The sequence below is a fragment of the Mesocricetus auratus genome, unplaced genomic scaffold (genome assembly GCF_017639785.1).
Source record: "Mesocricetus auratus isolate SY011 unplaced genomic scaffold, BCM_Maur_2.0 Super-Scaffold_100007, whole genome shotgun sequence".
Taxonomy (NCBI): Eukaryota; Metazoa; Chordata; class Mammalia; order Rodentia; family Cricetidae; genus Mesocricetus; species Mesocricetus auratus.
In genome coordinates this window covers 50,701,340-50,723,173 of record NW_024429191.1, presented here as the reverse complement: position 1 = coordinate 50,723,173, position 21,834 = coordinate 50,701,340, and the positions used below count along the sequence as shown (strand labels likewise).

General features: G+C 50.1%; 1 protein-coding gene and 2 long non-coding RNA genes across 6 annotated transcripts in view; 2 read left to right on the top strand and 1 right to left on the bottom strand.

Annotated features, from left to right (window-relative positions):
• Positions 1-341: 341 nt before the first annotated feature.
• Positions 342-21,834, bottom strand: part of Wscd1 (WSC domain containing 1) — a 41,088-nt gene continuing 19,595 nt past the window's right edge. For all 4 annotated transcript variants that reach the window (XM_040749063.1, XM_013111764.3, XM_040749062.1 and 1 more), the window contains exons 5-9: positions 19,110-19,231; positions 7,710-7,869; positions 6,519-6,683; positions 3,792-3,992; positions 342-1,332 (exon numbers count right to left, since the gene is read on the bottom strand). In XM_040749063.1, the coding sequence (XP_040604997.1) occupies positions 980-1,332; positions 3,792-3,992; positions 6,519-6,683; positions 7,710-7,869; positions 19,110-19,231 (1,001 nt within the window). In that variant the 3' untranslated portion in view covers positions 342-979. The remainder of the gene's footprint in view (positions 1,333-3,791; positions 3,993-6,518; positions 6,684-7,709; positions 7,870-19,109; positions 19,232-21,834) is intronic.
• LOC121141394 lies at positions 15,135-17,807 on the top strand. The gene is made up of 2 exons (XR_005878288.1): positions 15,135-15,492; positions 16,302-17,807. It is a non-coding gene; the product is annotated as an uncharacterized LOC121141394 (long non-coding RNA).
• LOC121141395 lies at positions 19,374-21,590 on the top strand. The gene is made up of 2 exons (XR_005878289.1): positions 19,374-19,687; positions 20,949-21,590. It is a non-coding gene; the product is annotated as an uncharacterized LOC121141395 (long non-coding RNA).

Sequence of the window (21,834 nt, the reverse complement as noted above, 5' to 3'; positions counted from 1 at the left end):
CCTAGGGCCTCTTTTACCCACCACAAACCCCTCCTGCTGGCATATGGTCTCCCTTGAGTCTGGAGGTCCCCTGGAGGCCAAGCTGCTGTCCCATCCTCTGGCCCTCCTCCTCACGGGAAGGGTTTGATTCCCAGCTTCCGAAGACAGTTGAACAGAGAAGCAAGTGGGCTACTCTCAGATGCCTTGGTGTTGTTAGCTGAAAAAGCGTAACAGGGCTGTGCTGAATAGTAGCGGCTGTTCTAAGGTCAGCATGTATACTTGCAGGGGTGGGGGGGCAGCAGTGAACCCCATGCTGACACAGTGTTGGCATCCACAGAGAAGAGAGAGGCAGAGACACGGTGTTTGCAGTGCCTGGATGTCACAGCACACACATTTATGGGATGTCAGACACGCAGCTAGGGTCACACAGTGCCCATCAGCCACAGTCTGTCTGTGCACCTCCATCCCCCAAGTCCCCACTGTACTGCTCGGAACAATAATGCCTGCCCAGTACACTATTCCAGAGCCAAGGACCTCAAAAGGCCAGTCTATGCCCAGCTGGACCCAGGAAGCCAAGGGCCTCCCACAGCCTTCAGTGTGTGCACATGTGTACAGATGAGGCAGATAGACAGTTTCTGTAAGCATACAGCCTGGCACCTGTGCCGTATCTGGCTGTGTGTGCAAAGCTGGGAGTGTCTGGCCCACCCTACTCAAGTGGCTTAGGCACATTAAAATGGGCACTGTGGATGTTGAATGATGTCTATGTGTGTCTGAGGATGTGTAAGTGTCTGGCAAGGAGTGTCCTGTGATGTGCATCTGTCTGGGTAGGCTTGGTGCTGTTCAGCATCCTCTGCACATGGAGCAGTACCCGAAAGGACACCTTGCTGACTGTGTGCCGGCAGCCATGCATCCCAGGGGTCCACAGATCGGTGCCCTAGAGCAGTGTTCAGCCGTCAGTGTAACTGCATCTCAGCAGGAGCAGGTATCCGGGGCGGGCCTATCATCTGGGTACATACTCCCTGGGCAGCCCAGCCCAGTTGTGGTCACGTAAAGCCTGGTCCACTGTCCGGATATAGCCATTGATCAAGTCCTTCATCTCCGGGGTGAAGGGCTCCGGGTCATGAGGGCGCCGGCCACGCCGCCTGAAGCTGCCCTCTTTGTTGTTCTCCACACAGAGAAGCCGTTCCTCGCTCACAGAGACGTTGAGGAAGGCCACCATCTCCCGCAGTGTGGGCACCAGGCTGTGCCGCAGCTCCTCATAGTGCACAACCAGCAGCCGCTTCCCGTACTTGAGCCAGTCTAGGACGTGTGAGGACCACCAGGAGGCATAGCTGTTCACAAAGTCCGGCCACTCTGGAACAGGGAGAGAAGAACTGAAGTCAGGGTTGCCCCCCAGGGCTACTGGCTCTGTAGGGCCTGCCTAGGAGAGGGCTGCTGCCAGTTTTTGACTTCTCGCTATCCAGGGCTGACCCACTTGGGAGTCCAGTGTGAATGAAGGGTTCCTGTCAGGTTCGACTTGGAAGAGTCCTAGGTCTGCCTGGAAGGCAGTGATCTTGGGTACCAAGTTAAACACAGCCTGTCATGTGCCACGTGAAAACTGCCCCTTTCCTGTGTGAAGTGAATTCTTTGACTTTTGGGACTATGCTGGACACGGAGTGTGGATGGGCCTGTAGGCCTTGGGGCATGATAAAAGGGTCAAAATCAGGAGGAAACCCAAGCAATCCGTCTTTGTGCAGATGATCCCATGAGTACCTTGACCTTGGCACATCAGATTTTAAGGAGAGGGCAACAGTCAGGGTTCTCCTCTAGGGCAGTGGTTCTCAACATGTGGGTCATGATGCCTTTGGGGGAATTGAATGACCCTTTCACAGGGGTTGCCTAAGATGATCAGAAAACACAGATATTTATGTTATGATTCATAACAGTAACAAAATTACAGTTATGAAGTAGCAATGAAAATATCTTTATGGTTGGAGGTCACCACAACATGAGGAACTATATTAAAAGGTTGCAGCATTAGGAAGGGTGACAACCACTGCTCTAAGATGACTAATGGTTAATGTATGCCACCAGCTTCTGGATCCCACTGAGATGAGGATGCCAAACAGCTAAGTCTGTTGTGCTAAGAGGATGCGGTGTGTGAAGTATGCACACGGGGGCCTTGTCATCATGATAGCAGATTTGACCCCATGACATTGCTGGGAGGCAGGATGCAGAATGAAGCCATAGACAAGGGGGCTGCCTCAAGCTTTTGCAGATCTATACCAGGAGATGCCCTTTTTTTACAACATAAAGAAATTATTTTTGGAGGGTGCAGGGTATGAAAACAAAAATGGTCCCAGTTAAGAATTTCCAATTAGGTGCAGCAGAGCTATTACATACCTATAATCCCAACACTTCAGAAGCTGAAGCAGAGAATCGTGAGGTCAAAGCCAGCCTGGGCTACATAGAAAGTTCCAGAACAGTCTAAGTGGAATAATATTTTGTCTAAAATATTTCCTTATTGTCTAAATATTTCCATAGTTGAGATATTGGTATGCCTGGTATACTATGGCTTGCTTCCTGTCAACTTCAAAATCATCCTGTGAGATCGGACAATCCTGGTCCCGGAGATGAAAAAACCTGATCTCTGGGGAAAAGACTGAAGCTTGCTCAGGGTTTTAAGGCTTGGAAGAACCAGTGGAGGGATCTGAGCTCAGCATGAGTATTGTAGGCTGCCACTGTCCCTGCATGCCTAAAAGCAGAGAAGGATGGCTGTTGGGGTCTGGCCAAGGCAGAAGGTGATAGGGAATGGCATGACTGAAAGTTATCAGGTCACCAGTCAACTCTGGAAGCATAGGTTCAGCTGGCCCTGGCCCTGTAGCATCTCCTCCCAGCGCTGCCCTGGGTAGTTTTATTCATGGCTTAACTGAGATTGTCACCTCCAGATGTACACCTCTATCAAATACCATCGCACTGGGACAAGGACCAGGCTGTCGTGCTTCAAGGGCAGGCTCTTCAGCTAGGGCTTGACAAATGGTAGAATTTTAGGAGCTGAGGTCAGCAGGGGGAGTCTATGAAGAGAGCTATTGGCCCAAATCAGGAAACCAGGGTGCTATGACTAAATGTAACATATATGAAAGTCCCTAGACCTCAATATGATGGTGTGTATAGAAGAGGCTTTTGGAAGACAATCTAGGTTAGATGAGGTTGCAAGGGTTTGGCCCTTGAGATGGGATTAGTGTCCCTACAAGGAGAGGGTCTCTGCCATATGGCCATGGAGTGCTGTCTGAAACCTGGGAGAAGGGTCTCTCCAGACACTGACTCATTCAGCTTCTAGGACCATGAAGAACAAAGAACTGTTGTTTAAGCCCCCATCTCTGGTGCCTTGTTATGATTAGTCCAAGCTGTTATGATAGGAAGCAGGGATTAAGACCCAGCTCTGCCTCCCACCAGGCAGGTACCCTGGACAAATTAAGTTATCTTCCCATTGCTGAATGGCATGTGAATATGGCCTCCTTTTCTAAAGGAGAACTTGTTGATTCAGGCAGAGGGGCAGACAGAGCCATGTGCATCTAGAGCTGTCTGAACTCTGTGCAAGCCCTAGGCCTATAGGACCTCATCACCCACCTGAGAGTGGAGAGAGGAAAAGTTTGGCTTGCCATTTGAATGACAGTCACATAAAGCACCACACTGAATGGACAAAGCAAGCTTGGAGAAGATGGGGAGGAAGTGAATGAAACCAGGCCTTTCCACAGCCAGGAATGTGTATTCCGATCCTGCACCACCCTGCTGCACCTGTCAGTCCCCTGCCCAAGCAATCCGACCCTCACCTTTGCTCTTCCAGTTACGGTCAGGGGCATAGCCCAGGTGTCCAGCACATTTCCTATTGAACTCGGCAACTAGAGATCTGTAGGGGTTCCGGATTAGCAGGATGGCGGAGTCGAACATCTCAATCTCCCTCCGACCACTCTCATGTGTCTTCACACAGATGGTGCGCCGGCTCCGCCAATGGTCCTTCTCACCCTTGAACCCTGCTCAGGAGGAATGAGAGGGTCTCTGTGGAGGAAGGTACCCTCACTGTCACTTGGGGTGATCCCATTTCCACAATAGCACAAGAACTGATGGCATCTGAAGGGATACTGGGATCTATGGATGGGGACAGGAGAGGCCTTTGTAGGGCCTTTGTAGGAGTGACTCCTGTCTCAGGTAAAGTGTGAGCAGGAGGTGTCTCCTAGTAGGGAAAATGAAGCATGAAGCAAATTACCTCCTGCAGTCCCCGGTAGTCAAAAAGGCAGGGTCCTGACTATAGATACAGAAGGTGATACACATGTTGGACTTTCCAAGGAGATAATTTCAGAGGAGCATTTTAAAGAATTTTGTGCCCCCCTCAAAAAAATAAAACTAAAAAAAAAAAAAGAATTTTGGCCCAGATGAAGACTGAGGCTCAGAGTGGCTGTGTGACCTACACAGTGTCACACTGCATCCTGACACATGAGCTAGAGCTCTGTCCATGTTCCCTTGAGTGTTCCTGTGAAGCCCCTATCCTCGAGCCACCACTCTAGTAGAGACAAGACAGCCATCATTGGTCAGAGGCTGTAAACAATAGTAGCCTCTCTATGACCCTATATATCTTATCATAGGTCCCCGAACTATCACATGAGTAGAGATTTTCTACTATGGGAACCAGGGCAGGTCTGGTGAAGGCCTCACCCACAATATTTCAGGACCTATAACCCTGTTTCCATATATACAGAGTTGTCTCTCAAACCAATATCTCTTGCTACCCACATTGTCCTGTGGCTCCTTGGTAAAACTGTGTGAACTCAGAATTTGAGTGAAATCTGATTAAAAAGAAAGATCAGACTGGACTAATTGGTCCCCAGAGTCCCAGGATTCCATAAGGACCTTGGGGCTCCTTGTGCTGGACTTAGAATCAGTTGGTAGCTGGTGCTGTCAACTTGGTAAGATTGGCCTCAGCTAGGCGACAAGCCTCTGGGCACGCTGTGAGGGATGTGGCACTGGCCTCTGGGCACATATGTGAGGGATGTGGCATTGACCATGCCCACTGGGGACTATCTTGATTGGGTTAACTGATCCAGGCAGACCCCTGAACTGGGGTCCTGGACCACATAAGAGGGGGAAGCTGGCTGAGTACAAGCATTCATTGATTTTTTTTCTTGATGATCACGGAGGGAACTAGTGTGACCAGCCACCTCAGCCTCTTGCTTCCTGACCTCCCTGGTGGATTCCATCCAAACTGTGAGACAAATGAACCCTTCCTTCCTTGAGTTGCTTTTGAAGCAAGTGTATTTTGTCCTGGCAACAGGAGGAATAAATACAACAGCAATAAAGGAGCAAAAGCAGACCCTGACCTTAAGGCTGTGGACTAGAAGGCGGTGTGGCCCAAGTGCAGAGTCCCAGGGCTTCAGGGAACAGAGCAGGAGAGTTCACAAAGTGGGATGCTTTGGAGGCTTTCCAGAACGTTGCCTGGAGTCCCTAGCCCATCGGTCAGCTTCATCCAGGACACCCAGCTCAGAAAAAAGACTCCTTAAATCTCCACAAGCTTGTCTTGGGGTTTGGGAAACAAAATTCCAGTGCCTCCCACTTTGGTAGTGGTTGCAAAGCATCCATATCTACAGAGGCATCAGCGCTTCCCTAGTGCCCGGAACATGCAACTCTCAAACCCAGAATTGTGGGGTTACCCACCAAAGCTTGCCACTACCATGGGTCAAACACCGGAGTGTTTGCCTTGACTGATCTTACCAAACAGGTAGGATGCCATCAGAGGAAGATCCAAACTATCGCTAAATGAATGCCAGGCAGTGTCTGAGGGCCCACAGCCCAGGTGCCTCTTGGCAACCCTGAAGCTGGCTATGCTACTCTTTTGGCCACTTATCCACAAGTCTATCCAGGCAGCTGGTACAGGCCTTCTAGGCAAACACTGTAGGTCACTGCAGCCTGGGGAGAGGGGCCAGCCAGAGAAGGCAGGCCCACATGCTTATAGGCCAGCTGTGTCCCCCACCTGCAGGTGCCCTTAGCATCTCAACAGAGATGGGCCGGGCTACATATGCACCCAGTTTTAAGAACTTGCTGCCCAACACACTAGGTTGTTTTGCTTCTGACAGTATCAGCTCTTTTTTTTCCAAACCAAACTCTGGTTCAGAAACCCAGAGCAAATTCTGTGCCACTTGACAACTGAGAAATACATTTTGCCAAATTTAGATGCCACTTGACTTGTCTGAGGGTCTTCGTTCTTGAGCAGCGTGCAAACTTGAGCTATTTAAGTTAATTTACTCAGCCAAACGAGACCTCTTATTTTTACAAGGGAAAGATTAGAAATCATGAAGTTCTTGAGCATTTCTGGATCAATTTAAAGAAAGAAAAAAAACACTGAATTTCGATGAACTACCCCTTTGCCTGGAAAAAAAGAGGAATGAACAGATTAACTTTCACCCTTAAAGGCTGGGGAGATGTGGGGAATTCTAGAGCTTTGAGGAGGGCTGGCTTGTGAGGGGACCGTGTGGGGCTCGCCCTTCTCCCCCGCATCCCTGGCTTACCCTTGTTGTACAGGGCTCCATCGAAGTAGTAGCTTCCCGTGTAGAAGCCAGTGGCGTGCTCGATCAGGTGCCTGGCCCACGTGTTCCCAGCTCCCGGGAAGCTCGACAGAGCCACAAACACCTTAGCCTTGTTGGGCAGGAACCTCCTGTCTGTGCACCGGGTGTCTGAAAGTCCGTAAGTCACCAGGGAGTCACTCACCCGCACTGTGATCTCAGATTCGTCACTGAAGTCCTCTGGACAGGGACTGGTGGCTAAGTGATTTGTCACCTGCACCTTGTTATGCAGGTGAGTGGCTAGTGATGTGAGAGAGCCTCCCATCTCTGGTGGCTGGGAATTGGGTGTTCCGAGGACACTCACCCCACTCTGTCTTTATGGGACAGCCAAAGCCTCTTGGCATAACACAGAGAACTCCAGATTCTGCTAGAGGAGGCAGAGCTGTGTCTGAACCAGGCCACGCTACTGCAATGCCATGAATTGAAGCTGATTTCAGGCCAACAACTGTGTTTCTTATGTTCCCTCCCCAGGGCTGCTGAAAGAAGTACAAGTCACTAGGGGACAATCCCTGGAGACACTGGGCAACAGTGAGGATGTTTCTCCCTATGAGCTAGTTTCCCCCATAAGTCCCTAGGACCAGCGGAGGCCAGTGTGGTGATGCTCACTCCAGGGAAGCTGCTAGCACACGGAGGCTCCTAAGTGCCCTTCCTGTGTCTGAGTCTCGTGTTATCCCCTGAGCCACCCTACCCCACCCTCTCTGCCTCTTATACTACCATCCCCAATGGCTCACATTTTCAAAAGAAGCCTGGCCTCACCCTACCTTTCGTCTCCCCTACCCACTAAGAAGAGACACAGGGAACTCCACATACCCTTCACCCTGAGGCTTCACAGTCAGGCATTCCTAGTTTTTCTAGCCTCGGCAACTCTTTGCACCCAGACCAGAAGTTCTCAACCTGTAGGTTCCGACCCCGTTGAGCTTTGAATGACCCTTTCGTGGGTGTCACTTAAGACCATTGGGAATATCAGATATTCACATTAAAATTCATAATAGTAGAAAATTACAGTTACAAAGTAGCAATGACATAATTTTCTGGTTGGGGATCACCATAACATGTATTAAAGGGTCATAGCATTAGGAAGGTTGAGAACCACTGCTCCAGACCAATGCCACAGTCCAGGAGGTATGCAGAGCTCACCTTGTACAGGTGTCTGGTAGACCTCACAGTAGCCAGGTAAGCCCTGAGCTTCAGGGACCTGGCTGCATAATGCTCCATCCACAGCATCCCGCAGGCTGAACTGGGGGGTAGGGTAGGCACAGTAGCAGTCCCAGCCCCGGAGGATGGCCAGAGGAAACTCCTGTGGGGAAGGAGAGGAGGAGTGTGAGGTGAAGGAGTGAGCGGCTTGTACCTGCAGTTCAGCTGTGAGCTGCCCTCTGTGGGGGTGCTGCCACTCATACAGGGTCAGCAGGTATGACCACCAGTCTCTGTGTCTAAACCTGGGGTAGTCACAGAAGTGAGATGTGACTTCTGCCCTGCAGCAGCTCAGAGTGGACGGGTGACAAACTGTCACCACCCTGCATGGGCGTCACTGTGGGAGAAGATGAACAAGGCACAGAACTGGGCAGGCCCTGGACCAGGGCCCTGGATTGGCAGGAGCTGTAGAGTGGGTGAGGACATCAGGAAGAGACTCACAAACGTGAACTTGTGAGGCCAGGAAGCCAGCTCCCATTAGACAACAGACCACGAGCCCAGAGAGGGGGCCCGATTCCCTTGGCTAGCTGTGCTCCACTGGAAGGGGACAAAAGGCAACCCTTGGCCTGGTGTTCCCCCAACAGAGTGGGGACAGACCCTATAGTCGTTTTGCAGAGGTTGCAGAGTATAGAGAAACACAAACCTTGTTCCTTCCTGACATGCTCAGAGAATGGGGGGCCTTTCTGAAAATGACTGTCTCCACCAGAGACTGGACACACCTCTTTTTGAGGGCTCAGCCAGCTCTCAAGAGGCTTTTGTTCCTATTTGGAGTGTCCACATCCTACAGCAGAATGAAAACCCTGAACCCTGGATGTGAATTCTGGCTCACTTGTGCAACAATGGGCAAGATGCTTGACCACTCAGAATCTCACCATTGATAAAAGATAGTAGAATATGCTACATAGGTTGATGGCTAGTAAAGTTGGGCCGCAGTGGTTCAGCATGGTGCCTGGCATCCAGTAGGAATTCCACTTAGGCTTCCTTACCCTTTTGAGTGTTTACTATGGTTCTTTCAAAAATGCATCCAATCGCTTCCCCTAATACATGCCTGTGAGTACCCACTATGTGCCAGGCATTAGGTCGGGTATTCAGCCCCACCCCCATTTCTCCCAAGGGGAACGGCAGGCTTCTTAGGCACAGAGCCCATGTGACAGAGGGAGGCAGCCAGTGGAGGATGGTGTTTGCTGCGAAGGGAGCCGCTGAACAAACCTTTTTATTTTTTGCCCACAGCAAGAAATCTCATAAATAAATAAGGAAAATCAATAGCGTTTTCTGTGCGTGGCTTGGTAAAGCTGAGGAGCTATGCACTCGTGTTAGACAAGAGATAGTGTCGCAGCCAGGGGAGGTGAAGCAGAGCCTGGGGGACGCAGTCAGGAAGAAACGCCAATCGCTGAATCCCAGGGCACCTTAGACCCTCTCCGGTGAGTCCAGAAGTCCCTGTCCCCACATCCCATCCTTCTTCATAGTAGAGTAGCACTGTGCTCACTGACTGACAGGCCTCTGTGTCTTTAAGTAGGTGCCACACCGTGGCCCCATGCTACTTTACTTTGGTGGCTGGACTAGCCAGCTTTTCTGGAAGTAAGATTCCCTGTGACTATGAACTGGTGAAAAGTGGCATGGCCCCTGCAATTCTACCCCCTCTTTCCACCAGTGTCCTGCCTTGTCCCTCAGTAGAACCTTCATCCTCTCAGGGGATCCCAGGCCCCCATGTTGCCCTTTGGGAGCACACAGTGGCTTGGCAGTGTGCTCATTCCAGCCCACACATCCTGTGGTGGTGGAGTCTCAGAGTGGACCTTATTTAGAGATAGGGTATTTATAGAGATAATTAAAATGAAGCCATTAGGTTGGGATGACCCTTCCCTGTGACTGGTGTTCTCACAGGAAGAGCTGGCCAATCTAAGCATCTAACAACACTGAAAGATATGGGTAAAGGAGAGTCTTTAGGAAAAACCAAAGCTGCTAGTTCCTCCAAGTTATGATTCCGGCTTTAGCCTCCAGAACTACGTGAAGGTCAATGCCTGCTGTTTAATCTCCCCAGCCCGTGGTGTTGATGCGGCAGCCTGAGTCAGCTAAGACAACAGCTCTCTCTCTTCCTTGGCTACTGAGTCAGGCTCCCAACCCAGGGCCTTTGCACTGCTATTTCAACTGCCTGGACTGTTCTCCCCACACACCCTCTTCACTTCCTTCTAGCCACTCTCTCAGTGAGGTCTCCTCTGCCTGTCCCTTTCCAAACTGCAGCACCCTCCCACCTTCTCCTTTACTATGTGTGAATACCACTTATTAAGTTCCCGATGAAATACTCCCGACTCCAAATCCATAGCTTGGTCGGTCAGCTGTGATGAGCACACACTGAGGCAGGTGGCATTCCATCCACTTAGAGGTTCTCTTGTCTTTTCTCCAACATCTCTACCCCTCTTCAACCTAAGAAACTGCTATCCTGCTTCTGTCTGATCGCTGTGGATCAGCGGTATCCATTCTAGAGTGTCATATAAATAGAATCGCGGGGAGTGTATTTTTGCGAGCCTGGCCTCTTTCATTCAGAAAACCATTTGTTTCATCTGTCCCCATCGCTTTACACGTCCACAGCTTGTTCCTTCTGTCACATAGCATTCCATGTGTGAATGGACTGTGCGCTGACCAAACCACTTCTTGACAGTGACTGAAGCTGCTTTGAAACATCTAAGGATGAATGTCTCTTGTGTAAGCACCTACTACCTTTCCTGCCTTTTTCTTCATGGCGGTACTCACCACCGTACAGCACACTGTATACTTTCTTTTCCTGGTTTGTTGTCTGCCCTGTTCACCAGAATGTAAACAGGCAACGGATTTCTGTGTCCTGTGTGTTGCCGCATCCTTGGGATCTAAAACAGTGTCTAATGTGTGGCAGACTTTTAGTAAGTATTTGACAGATGAAAAAACAAACGGATGGATGGATGGATGGATGAACATCCTTTCTAGATTCCACCACCATAAAAAGCTGTTGGCAAAAAGCATGCCATATTCCTGCTAGCTAAGGTCAAGAGCATCAAAGGCTCTGAGGGAGGAGAAAGTGACTACTTCTGAGCCAGCCCTCCCTGCGGACACCAACCGTCTCCCCAGCCTGAGTAGTCTGCTGAGGCCCCAGGGCTCTGGGCTGTCTCCAGTGGCACTGGTGCTGCTGAAGTTGAGCCTTCCATTCTCATATCCCAGGGCTGCCCGTCTCAAATGCCTGTCCTTGCTCCCATCAGTGACCCAAACCTTTTTGCTTCCCTGAGTGGATTAAACTGTCAAGTTTCCGGGTGTTTGCAGAGCAACGGGAGAGCTGCACACAGTAATGCAGTTTTATTTACAACATAACCGGCTCGGCAACATCACTGGATCCTGAAAACACAGAACAATTTTCAGCCCCATGGGATTTCGAGGATAGGATTTCCATAAAAATTAAATATTGATGAATCTTATCTCCCTTCCAACTTTCAGCTCTCCCATGCCCCTGTCCCCACTCCAACCTTCAGTGAGAGAAAAAGACAGAGAGAAAGGGGTGGGGGAGGGGAACAAGTTGAAAAAAGCCAGGCAGAAAGGCAAGCGGAAAGCCTGATCATGGTGTGGGGTTGTCAGAAAGTGAGGAGAGCTACTTAGGCCTGCATCCTAGAATAGGATGGATGCATCGCCTGGTCTTGAGCCTACACCTGCCTGGGATGCAGACCTGGGAGGATAGGACTGAGCCTGACCTAGGAGTGGGCATCAGGAAAGGACCAGGTCTTGATACAGAGACTATGGCTCTGTGGCGTGCAGGGAGTCATGAGCAAAGGCCTGGCCTGGGGCTGTGGATGTGTATATTCATGGGAGTGGGATCTAGGGATCTCCTCTCTTTGAGAGAGAACTCAACAGCTGTGATCATGGAAATGTGGGGAAGGCTCAAAGAACTGGCTAGCGCCTTCATCTGCAACACCTCCAGCACCCACTCGGTGTAAATTTCTCACTTAACAGGCCCTTTCCACACATCCAGCCTCAAAATGCCAGCAGCTCACACTAAACATCCATCTTGTGGTCACAAGAAATGTCCAAACGTGATGGCTTGGGGGAAAAATCAGTGTCTCCAGGAGATTTATGGTTATCAGTAGTGGCGGTATGGTTTTGGGAAGACTTGAGTCCAGGGGCAGCAGACCAACTAGACCAGCTTCCCAGAGAGTACCTTTCATGAAATCCAAATACCATTAGACAGAAGAACTGGTGAAGTCCCACCCAACCAGTAGGAGCCAAGGGCTTGACATCCACACACAAAGAACCAGCTTCTCAAACATGTCCCACCAGCAAAGGAGTCAGGGTATGCGGAGAAATAACCATTGTCACAATCACCGTCTGGACAATGAGCTACTCAAGAGGCACCACAAAACATAAATTGTGACATCACTGGATCTGGGCCACACTCTTGTAGGCATTCTTACCACATTCAGCACAAAAGCTGGAGGATGGGGGTGACAGGACTAGCCAGCATCACAAATGGAAAAAAAATTAGCAGGCAGGGACTAGGACTCAAATGATCACAAATTTAAGTCCTTCTTTGGACTAACCTGAGAAAGACAAGATGCAGTTGGAAAGTTCATTATGTAAGCCTACATAGGAAAGCACAGATCCTTAGCTCCCTTGACAACACAGCTCAAGGAAACAATTACCAGTGTGCTCACAGGTAAGAAAAGAAAACGAAGAGTACAAAGGAAATACGGAAGTGAGTCGAGATAGCTCCATTCGCAAAGCGCTTGCCTTGTAAGCATGAGGGCCTGAGTTCCAGAACCCGCATTTAAAAAGGGCGGATGTGGTGGTGCACACTTGGGATTCTGGTACTATGGTGGTAGAGTCTGCTTGATCCCTGAGGCTTATAGGCCAGCAAGCCTAGCCTATTTAGAGAGTTCCAGGCTAATGAGAGACCCTGACTTAATAAAACCCAAGCTGGGTGACTTCTGAGGAATGACACTTAAGGTTGTCCTCGGGTCACCACATGCATATGTATGTGTGAACTCTTGCACATGCGTACTTGCTTGTGAGCACACACATGCACACACATAGAAGACACGAGAAAGAAGGAGAGAATGGAGGGAGAGATCGGAGAAATGATGGAAAGAAGAAGGAGGGCAGAGAAAAGGGAGGGGAAGGGAAGAGAGGGGAAGGGAGGAAAGGAGAGCAGAGGGGAGGAGAGGGGAGGGGAGGAGAGGAGAGCAGAGGGGAGGAGAGGGGAGGGGAGGAGAGGAGAGCAGAGGGGAGGAGAGGAGAGGAGAGCAGAGGGGAGGGGAGGATGGAAAGCCACAGAGCCACAAAAATCACAGCACAACAACAGAAATGTGCAGGCCATATTAAAGAAGAGGATGGATGTAAGATGCCATGACCCAGTGTTCATATTAGAAACAAAGCCCTTGCACACATACCTAGAATAAGGTCAAAAGGCTGCTATGTGTTTAGCTGTTTTCTTTTCTGATGCAGTAAAGTTACAGGTTAAGTTTTATTTCTATTTTTGTACCTTCAAATTTTCTGTAACAGATGTTTTTACATTTGCAGCCCTCTAAAACAATGAGTGTTTTATAAGCACATGCAGAGTTCAATATCACAGGTTCTGTATGGGTTTTTAAATGACTCTGCTGTGTGCCACACTAGGGATGGGGCCAGGGTCTCATGCATGCTAAGCAAGAGCTAAGTGAGCCACATCCATGGTCCTTGCTTTTTTGAGATCAAGTCTATTGTGTAGTCCAGGCTAGTCTCAAACTCACAATCATCCGGTCCCTATGCTTCCCAAGTGCTAGGGTTGCAGGCATATGCCACCATGTCTGGCCTACAGCACCGGTCCTGAGCTGCTCCTGGAAAGCACACATACAGCCCAACAAAAGAAAACTCTCTATGTCAAGGGTCACAGGTCCCAGACTCCCACAGAACCCACCACTGGCACAGATGTGAGTGCTGCAAGGTTGTTGGGGGTCTCCCTGGGGTAGAACTCTCCCATCCACTGGGACTCAGGGGGATTTAGTCAGAGCAAGTAAACTGGGGGGAAACACGGGCTCAGGGGTCATGCTTTCCTTTCCAGTTCGCCAGGCATTATGACCGGGGACAGACATACCTTATTAACCTGCCTGCAGACAGTGTCAGACTTCACTGTTTCCCATTTTAGAATCCTCACTCCCACAACAGTCTCTGCTCTTGCACAAATATCAGTCTTCAAATTAATTACCCTAAACGGAACCAGAGCGATGAAAGTATCTAACCCCCACCCGGCCGCTTCCCACCTTGCACGGAATGAAGGAGGCGTCAGGATCTTGAAGGGGACTGAAAAGGAGCAAGCTTCTTTCTGTCTCCAACGTTGAATATCAGAAATTATACAAGACCATTTTACAGGGCTTTGAGAATGCATTTTTTGGGGGAGGGGCAGCTGGAGAGATGGTTGAGTAGTTTAGAGCCCTTGAGACTGTTCCAGAGGTCCCAAGTTCAGTTCCCAGCTTCCATGTTGGGTGGCTCACAACTGCCCAGCAGGGGTTCTAATGTCCTCTTCTGGCTTCTGCAGGTACTGCATTCACTGGACATATCTGTCTCATACATAACCTTAAAAAATGCATTATTTTTCTTCTGTGGTGTAGCCACTGGTAAGGAGCCTATGCTACTGAAAGCAATCCTTCACCCAGGATCCTGTAGTGATCCTAATGAACTTCATGTCAACATAAAGATGTGACAGTGGAAGAGACACTAAGTGGGAAGAGAAAGGGGAGCAGCAGAAAAGAGGGGGGAACGGAGAAAGTGATGGGGTGCCTATGACAAAAATATGCTACCTGTCCTGTGAAAACACCAGAGTAAAATCCATTATTATATAGAATTAACATATGCTAGGAAAAACGGATCATTGCAGGCTGAGTTTTGCTCCCAAGTGTTCTTTGTTGTTCAGTTACCTTCCTGGAGTGTCTTAAATCTGTGCTGGCTAACTGATCTGAAACTAGGGAACTTTCTTTCTGAGCACAAAAAGAATCTTTAGCTAGTACCTGGGAAGCAGTGGTGCCGAGGGAGGGTCTCTCTCTCTCTCTCTCTGTCTCTCTCTCTGTCTCTGTCTCTGTCTCTGTCTCTGTCTCTCTCTCTCTCTCTCTCTCTCTCTCTCTCTCTCCTGCTTCCAAGCACCACCTCTCACATCTCCTGCTATGGGCTCACACCCTCAGGCTTAGCTCTGCCCCCCTGAACACCCTCCCCCCAATGTCTGGACAAGTTCTCGATGTCTGCATTACAGTGTACTGTATAGTTATGGCCATTCCCACTGCGTGTGGCATCTAAACTTATTTTCTGGCCCAGTGAAGATAGTGAAGATGTGATGAGGCTGGCACTGGTCAGCCCTGCGGTGACACTGCCACTGGCCTTTCTAGGGGAGGAAGCACTTGGACTGGGGACAAGAAAGTACAGCCAAGTGTTCTGCCGCTGCTGTCCCAGCACCCACTCACTTTGTACAGGAAGGACGTCAGGAAACTACTCCCTGCAGAGGCCATGGGCAGGCCAACTTCCAGTGCATTCTCCACTCCAATGCACTGAGGAGACTTTACTGGCTCTGTTCTGGACACAACTGGACTCCCTTACTCCAGAGCCATATCATAGGTTGGCTTCTGTGGCAGTTTTGTCAAGTGTCTCCAAGGCTGACCCTGAAGAATGCTGCCTCCTAGGAGGATCTATGGAGAACTCTACTGGCCAGATTCACTCTCTACCCACCCAGAATTTGTCACCCTCCCCCCAGGTGGGTACCCCATCCTCTCAAGTGGATTTATCTCATGCAGCACCTCTCAGCTTGATTCACTCTCTACCCACCCAGAATTTGTCACCCTCCTCCCAGGTGGGTACCCCATCCTCTCAAGTGGATTTATCTCATGCAGCACCTCTCAGCTTGAGCCCCTCCTCCATCAGCTCCACTCTTCTCTGTGGTCAAAAGCATCCTGCCTACAGATGGAGAGTGTCCTGCTACTCATAGCACCCCTCCCGACTACACCATCAGTAGCTTCCTGTTTCCTGTCGGGGAATATTAAAACAAAAAAGAAAACCACAACCGGCTCAGCATTAAGTCAGACACCCAAGGATCTTTGCAACTTTTCCACACCCTACCTTTCAAACAGACTTCCAGCTGCTTCTTCTTCCAATGGACCGTCGTGGTCATCACAGAGTGGCTATCACACAGTGACCATCAAAGTCCATTTCCCGTATCCATCTGCTCACACTGCCTCAGGTGCTCCAGCTCGTCTCCTCTAAGTTACCTCCATCTCCTTTAACCACTAGCCTCACTAAGCCGTGCATCTTGGCTCCTCCCCAGCCATAACTTAACTTTGCAGTATGCTAAGTCTCACCCATTGCTGGGTTCTGCTGGCACCCAGGACACGGTTTTACCTCTGCAAACATCAACCTATGCAACTGAACCAAATCTTGCTGAATATATTTTGCTAAAAGCCACTTTTAACTTAAACACCGTAGAGGGTGACTCTTTCACAGCTGCAAACCCCTGCAGCTCTCAACAATGGGACTCAAGGAAATGTCCCCTCCTGCTCCATCCTACAGGGGTCTTGGACAAGAAATGAGTGATCTGATTCCCACACTTGATGCTCTGAGGATACGGGACACATCTGAGAAGCCCAGGCACCTTTTCCATGCGACTCCGATGAGCCATGACTGATGCAAACGGTAGAACTAAGCTGGTAACTCGCCCTTGAGATGCATCTGCAGGGGAGTCAGACAAGGTGCTAAGGTGCCAAATGGCTTATGATACTGAGAGCCTGCGGGGATCTTCTGGCACACTTCACTGTAAAACTGTAGCGATGTGGATTTGTGCCAGTAAATATGAAGGAGAGCTGAAAATAGCAAGGGGTTTCTCGTCTTTAAGTTATTGTCTGCAACCACCAGGCAGAACTCTCTGGGCTCTACAAGGCAGTCCAGGGGGAGTCACATCTAGAATACTGGAACATTTTCCTAGGACGCCCCCTCCCTAAAGAAGGAGAACCCTCCAGGAGTGGTTATGCCCCCTCCTACATCTCTGTTAAGAGGTATAAAGTTAGTACAACCTTTGCCAAGGGCAATCTGGCAGCAGAGACTGAACAACAAAGATACCTCCTGAACCCAGCATTGCCTGGGAGAGATTTTTGATTTTTTTCTGCTTTCTTTTCCTTACAGATTCACTCATACAAAATGACCTAAACACAGTCATTGCAGCACTGTTTGTAAAAGCAAATGACTAAACACAATCTAAAAGCTGAACAGTAGGAGATCGGTTAAATAAATTATAGGACATCTGTGAGGCTGGGAAAGATTGGAGTTAGCTTTCTAAACCCATATGGAGTGATCTCTAAGGCGGGTGGTCTGGTAGAACAGGGCCAGTTCAGCAGAGTGCAGGGCCTGTGTTACCGGCAGCTGTGAGATCTGTAATGGACCAGTCTAGGTTGCAACTGATTGAATATTCAGTTTTTGAAAGTGGCTAAGGAAATGAGCCGCCTCCTAGGGAGGAAACTGGGTGGGAGAGAGGCAGGAGTGAGCTGACCTGCCTTGGTATCTCTACTGTGTTTACTTACAGTATGACTTACTCAAAGCTAAGCAGAGGGGTCCAAGCCTGCAGTCATGGCGACCGCATTTGCTCTTTTTCCCATTCCTTTTCTTGTCTCTGCCTCACCTTCTGTCACAAGGAGAGGTTGCAGTGTCTGAGAGCACAGATGGTGGAGTCAGGAGCCCTGGCTATGCCTGTGTACAAGCTTATCCCTCTGCAAACCTGAGCTGAATCCTATAGCCACCAGGGAGAAGAGGAGGCCTCCTGCTGAGAAGACTGAAGCAGATCGTCTTTGGAAAGGCCACGGCCCCTCCAAAGCTGCTGGGAAGTCTGCCTTTACCTGCTCTAGGCCTGGCATTCTACATTCAGAAGGAAGTTGGGGTAGGGGGGCCATGGTGAAACAGCTCAAACTTCAGATGCATCATTTCCCTGTAGCTCAGGCAGGGCTGGCAGTTGTGTGGGTGTCCTTATTTTCTCCCCACCGTATTCTGTTCCCGCCATAAGGATGCAAAGTGATTTCCCAGGCTAGATGCCCGCAAGTCGATAAAGTGGGGTGACTGCTCTGTGACCTATGGGCCCTGGTGGCAGCAGCTTAAACAGGGGAAGTGCGTCAACACTGTGCTCAGGCGAGAGGAAGGGGCCTATGAAAGCTTTGTTCTCCCTCCACCTTGCGAGAGAAGCGTTTCCAGGGAGCAGAGGAAGCAGGAAAAGGGCAGCACCCAGTTGGGCTGTAGGGGTGGGGGTGAGACGGAGGATGAATGTGACAATCACGTCACCCCAGCTGCCCCTGCTCCATCCAACCCCACAGTGGGCCATGCAGCTGTCACCTGTGCTACATGAGCACGTGCAGACAGCTTGAGTGCTCTGCCTCAGTTTCCTTAACTGCCAAATGTAGGCCATCACCACATCTATCCCATCAGGCCTTAGGAAGGCTGAATGATGACTCAACACAGGTAAAGTGCTTGAATTAGTTAGTACCTTGCATGGTATGTGTGTTCAGTGTGAGTTTCTGCTCACAGTCATTGTCGTCATCATCATCGTCATCATCATCACAGGCAATGCCCTCTTCCCCTTGGCTCTGTTCTGTTATACTGTCAAACACCACAGAGCATTGAGGCTACTGAGCCCCAACACACAACTGCATCGGCTGCAGCCCAGGGTCACTTGCAGAGATGCGGCATCCACCACAGTGTAAGATGGCTGAATCGCAGCCTAGAACCTCTGTGCTCTGTGGACTCAGAGCTCCCCACCACACCTAAGACACCTCTGACTTGGAACCTTGCAGTCCCCACCTGCCTCTGCCCCCTGCTCATCCTGCCACAGAGCAAGTACATAGTGTAGGGACAATTGCTTTGGTGCCTTGCCCAGCTCAGCTCTAGCCGAGTTCCACTCCCTGCCCCCCAAGTCTGGACTGAGCCACAGGAGTGGTTGTGGCGTGGCCCCTGCAGCCAGTCACAGCCCTCAGCACAGAAAATGGAAGAGCCATCAGCTATCCCGAAGGACTGAGCTGGCATCTCTGAGTCTAAACAAGGTCAATTTAACATGTGACACTTGCGTCAAGAGCTTCCATGCAGAAAGGTACGCAGGCACGTTCTTTTTTAGCTTTACACCCTTCCCTATCCTGTCTCAAATCATAGAGGGTGTGACCTGTGAACTATGCAACACACCCCGTGTGACTCTGCACACATGACCTGGCCCTGCTCTCTACTCCTTGGCTCCCCCCGGGCTGTCAGGAGTGGATGTGTGTGGCCCAGCATGGGCCCTGGCCCTGCTCTGAAGACCACCAAGCACACTGTATGACCCAAGAACCACACAACGGTAAAAGTTCTTACTTTCTGGGAACAAAATCCAGAGCATGTCTCCACAGTCATGTTGGCCTGTGTCAGGGAGGACGAGAAGGTGTGGGTGACATTTTCTGGCAGCGGGAAGCACCCTCGGTAAGTGGCAGTCCGCCCTGTAGGGAAGGAAATGGGGTTTGGATGAGAAGTGGTATCTGTGGTTGGGTTTGGGTCCTGAGATGTATGTGAATAGACTCAGGGGGGCAGATATCATGAGAGAGAGAGAGAGAGAGAGAGAGAGAGAGAGAGAGAGAGAGAGAGAGAGAGAGAGAGAGAGAGAGAGAGAGAGAGAGAGAGAGAATTGATATGGGGCCGAGGCAAGCACCTGAGAAACACCTGCCGTGGGAACCATGGTCACCCAAGTCTCTGACAAAGGTCACCTGGCTGTAATGCTGACTTAAGGGGCCACTTTTCCTGCCATATCTCTGGGGGTGGGAATGGGAGTGAAGGGATTCGGTAGCTGTTTTCTTTCCCTCATTTTACATTTATTTCATGCTAGCTTACACAGTAGGTGATCTGGCAGGCTGATGATCTGGAAAGTTCTGACTCTGGAGAATATGCATTAAAAAAAAGTAAGTGGACTTGGGTATCTGGACTGCCCATTGCCTCTTGCTGTGCTGGGGCAGACAAGGCACTCCTGGGCTTCCTAGCAAGACTTCCCTCACTCTCGTCTTGAACTCCTGCCCAGGTTCCAGGGCTACCCCCAATCCCATGTCACGAAGGAATTTTCTTGCCAAGTTGTTCTTCAACCTTCTGGTGGAAAAGCTCAGCTTGCTTTTTGGTTCCCGTGGTACTGAGCAAACCTTCTGGAATGTTCCAGTACCAGCTGCTTAGGGATAAGTGTCTTGAGATAGCATCTGATTCCCATCCCACACTCCTTTTCATATAAGGTCTCCTGAGGCTTGACATCTGCCCTCATGCTTTCTCTACCTGCCACATCTCCTACTCAGCAGCACAAACTCTCAGAAGCCTCGGTCAGGGCAGGAATTCTTCGTTATAAACTGTTAAGTCATGCCAAGTTCTGGACCTGGAAGCCCATCCTGATTGACCACAGAACCAGGGTCCTGGAAATCAATTCATAGAGCTAGGAAGGAAGGCCACCTCCTGCAGAGGAAACAGCCATCTTCCAGTCCTCAGGACCTAGGCTGTCCAGCCTGTGACAAGCCCTGTGTCACAGACTCAAGGACTCTTCCTCCCTGACAGCTCTGAGGACTGTTATGGAGGCACTGTGTGTCCCAGTATCAGCTCCTACAGCTGTATCCTCCTGCCTCACATACACCTGCTCAGGACTGTGGTGCAATAGCCAAGGCCAGCCTAGTCCTGCCCACAAGACTACGCCATCCTGTGGCAAGGCCAGGCCACAAAGACTTAGCTCAAGAACAAAGAAAGAACTCAATCACAGACATGGGACAGATGCTGAGGATACAGGCTAAGGGGCATGAGGGAAGGGAGGGTCATTAAGGAAGGCAAAGCATAGGAGAAGGAGAGTAACCAGCATCCCAGGGAGTCCAAGCCATGGCAGGGCTGGGGGGACAATGGGGGTTATGAGACTCCAGAATGGAGCTCCCAGAGGAGGCTTCTGTGTGTGGTTCCCTTGGCTCCCTGCAACCAGCCTCAACACTGAAAAACAGGAGATGCCAAGGGTGCTGAGTGAGTGAAAGAATGGAATGAGGTATGGTATCTGGGGGCGTGGCTTAGCATAATCTAGAACAGGGAAGCAACCCGTGTGTCTTGGTGGTCACAGAAAAGGTCTGTGCACCTCACTGATATGACTGTTTGTGGATAATGCCATTAAGTGTAGAGTACTCTACAGCCCTCACTCTTTATTCCCAGACGCGAGAACTGAGGCCATGCAGGGCAGAAGAGCATTGTCAAGGGAAGACACCGATGAAGTGTTATGACTGACCCTGATGCCAACTTGAAGGCAAGGGCAAACCTGTGATTTTGTCCTAGCAACCGCAAGCTGCAATTTACAAAGGATGGCCACCTGATCACCTCTGAAAGCCTGTTAGCATAGCTCCTGGAGAGGGGAGCAGAATGCAAGGGTCAGCCACACAGCTGGCTGCAGAAATGGCATTGACACCACCGCCAACATGAACCATGACAGCAGCTCTGGCCCACTCCAGATCAGAGGCTGGCCTGAAAGACCGGACCAGCTGTCCCCCAGCCAATCAGAAGCAGAGGAAAACAGCTGTCTCTAAGTCCCTGACTGAGATGGAAGTTGGTAGGGTGGCCTAGAGTTCACCTCAGGCCTGATCCTGCTGGAGCTCAGGGGTAAGGGATCAGGGATCAGGCTAATAAATTATCTAAGGTGAAAGAAATAAAAGACCCAAGAAGTGAGTATGGGACAGTCCAGTCCTCAGAAAGCCTATGCAAGTGTCCAAGTGACAAGGTAAATGTCACATCTGGCACACACTAGGTGTTAGTGGCTTTCTGTTGAATTAATGTACTCATTAGCAAATCCTTGAGCTCGTATATAAGTGTCAGTGTCTTCATTACAAGCTATCTAGACTTCTTGGCTCCCAGACACATCTATCAGATGCAGGAAGGATCTGAATATCTCTAGCAGTCAGAAAAGAGTTACTTTTCCCGACCTCTGGCCCTATGCACAGTGGCTGTCACCCACCACTGTCCTCAGGGCTGGGCTATTTCTTCTCAAGTTTGTACTTTTGAAGTGTATGCTCAACTTTGGTGAGAATTTATCTATGGGAACACTTAG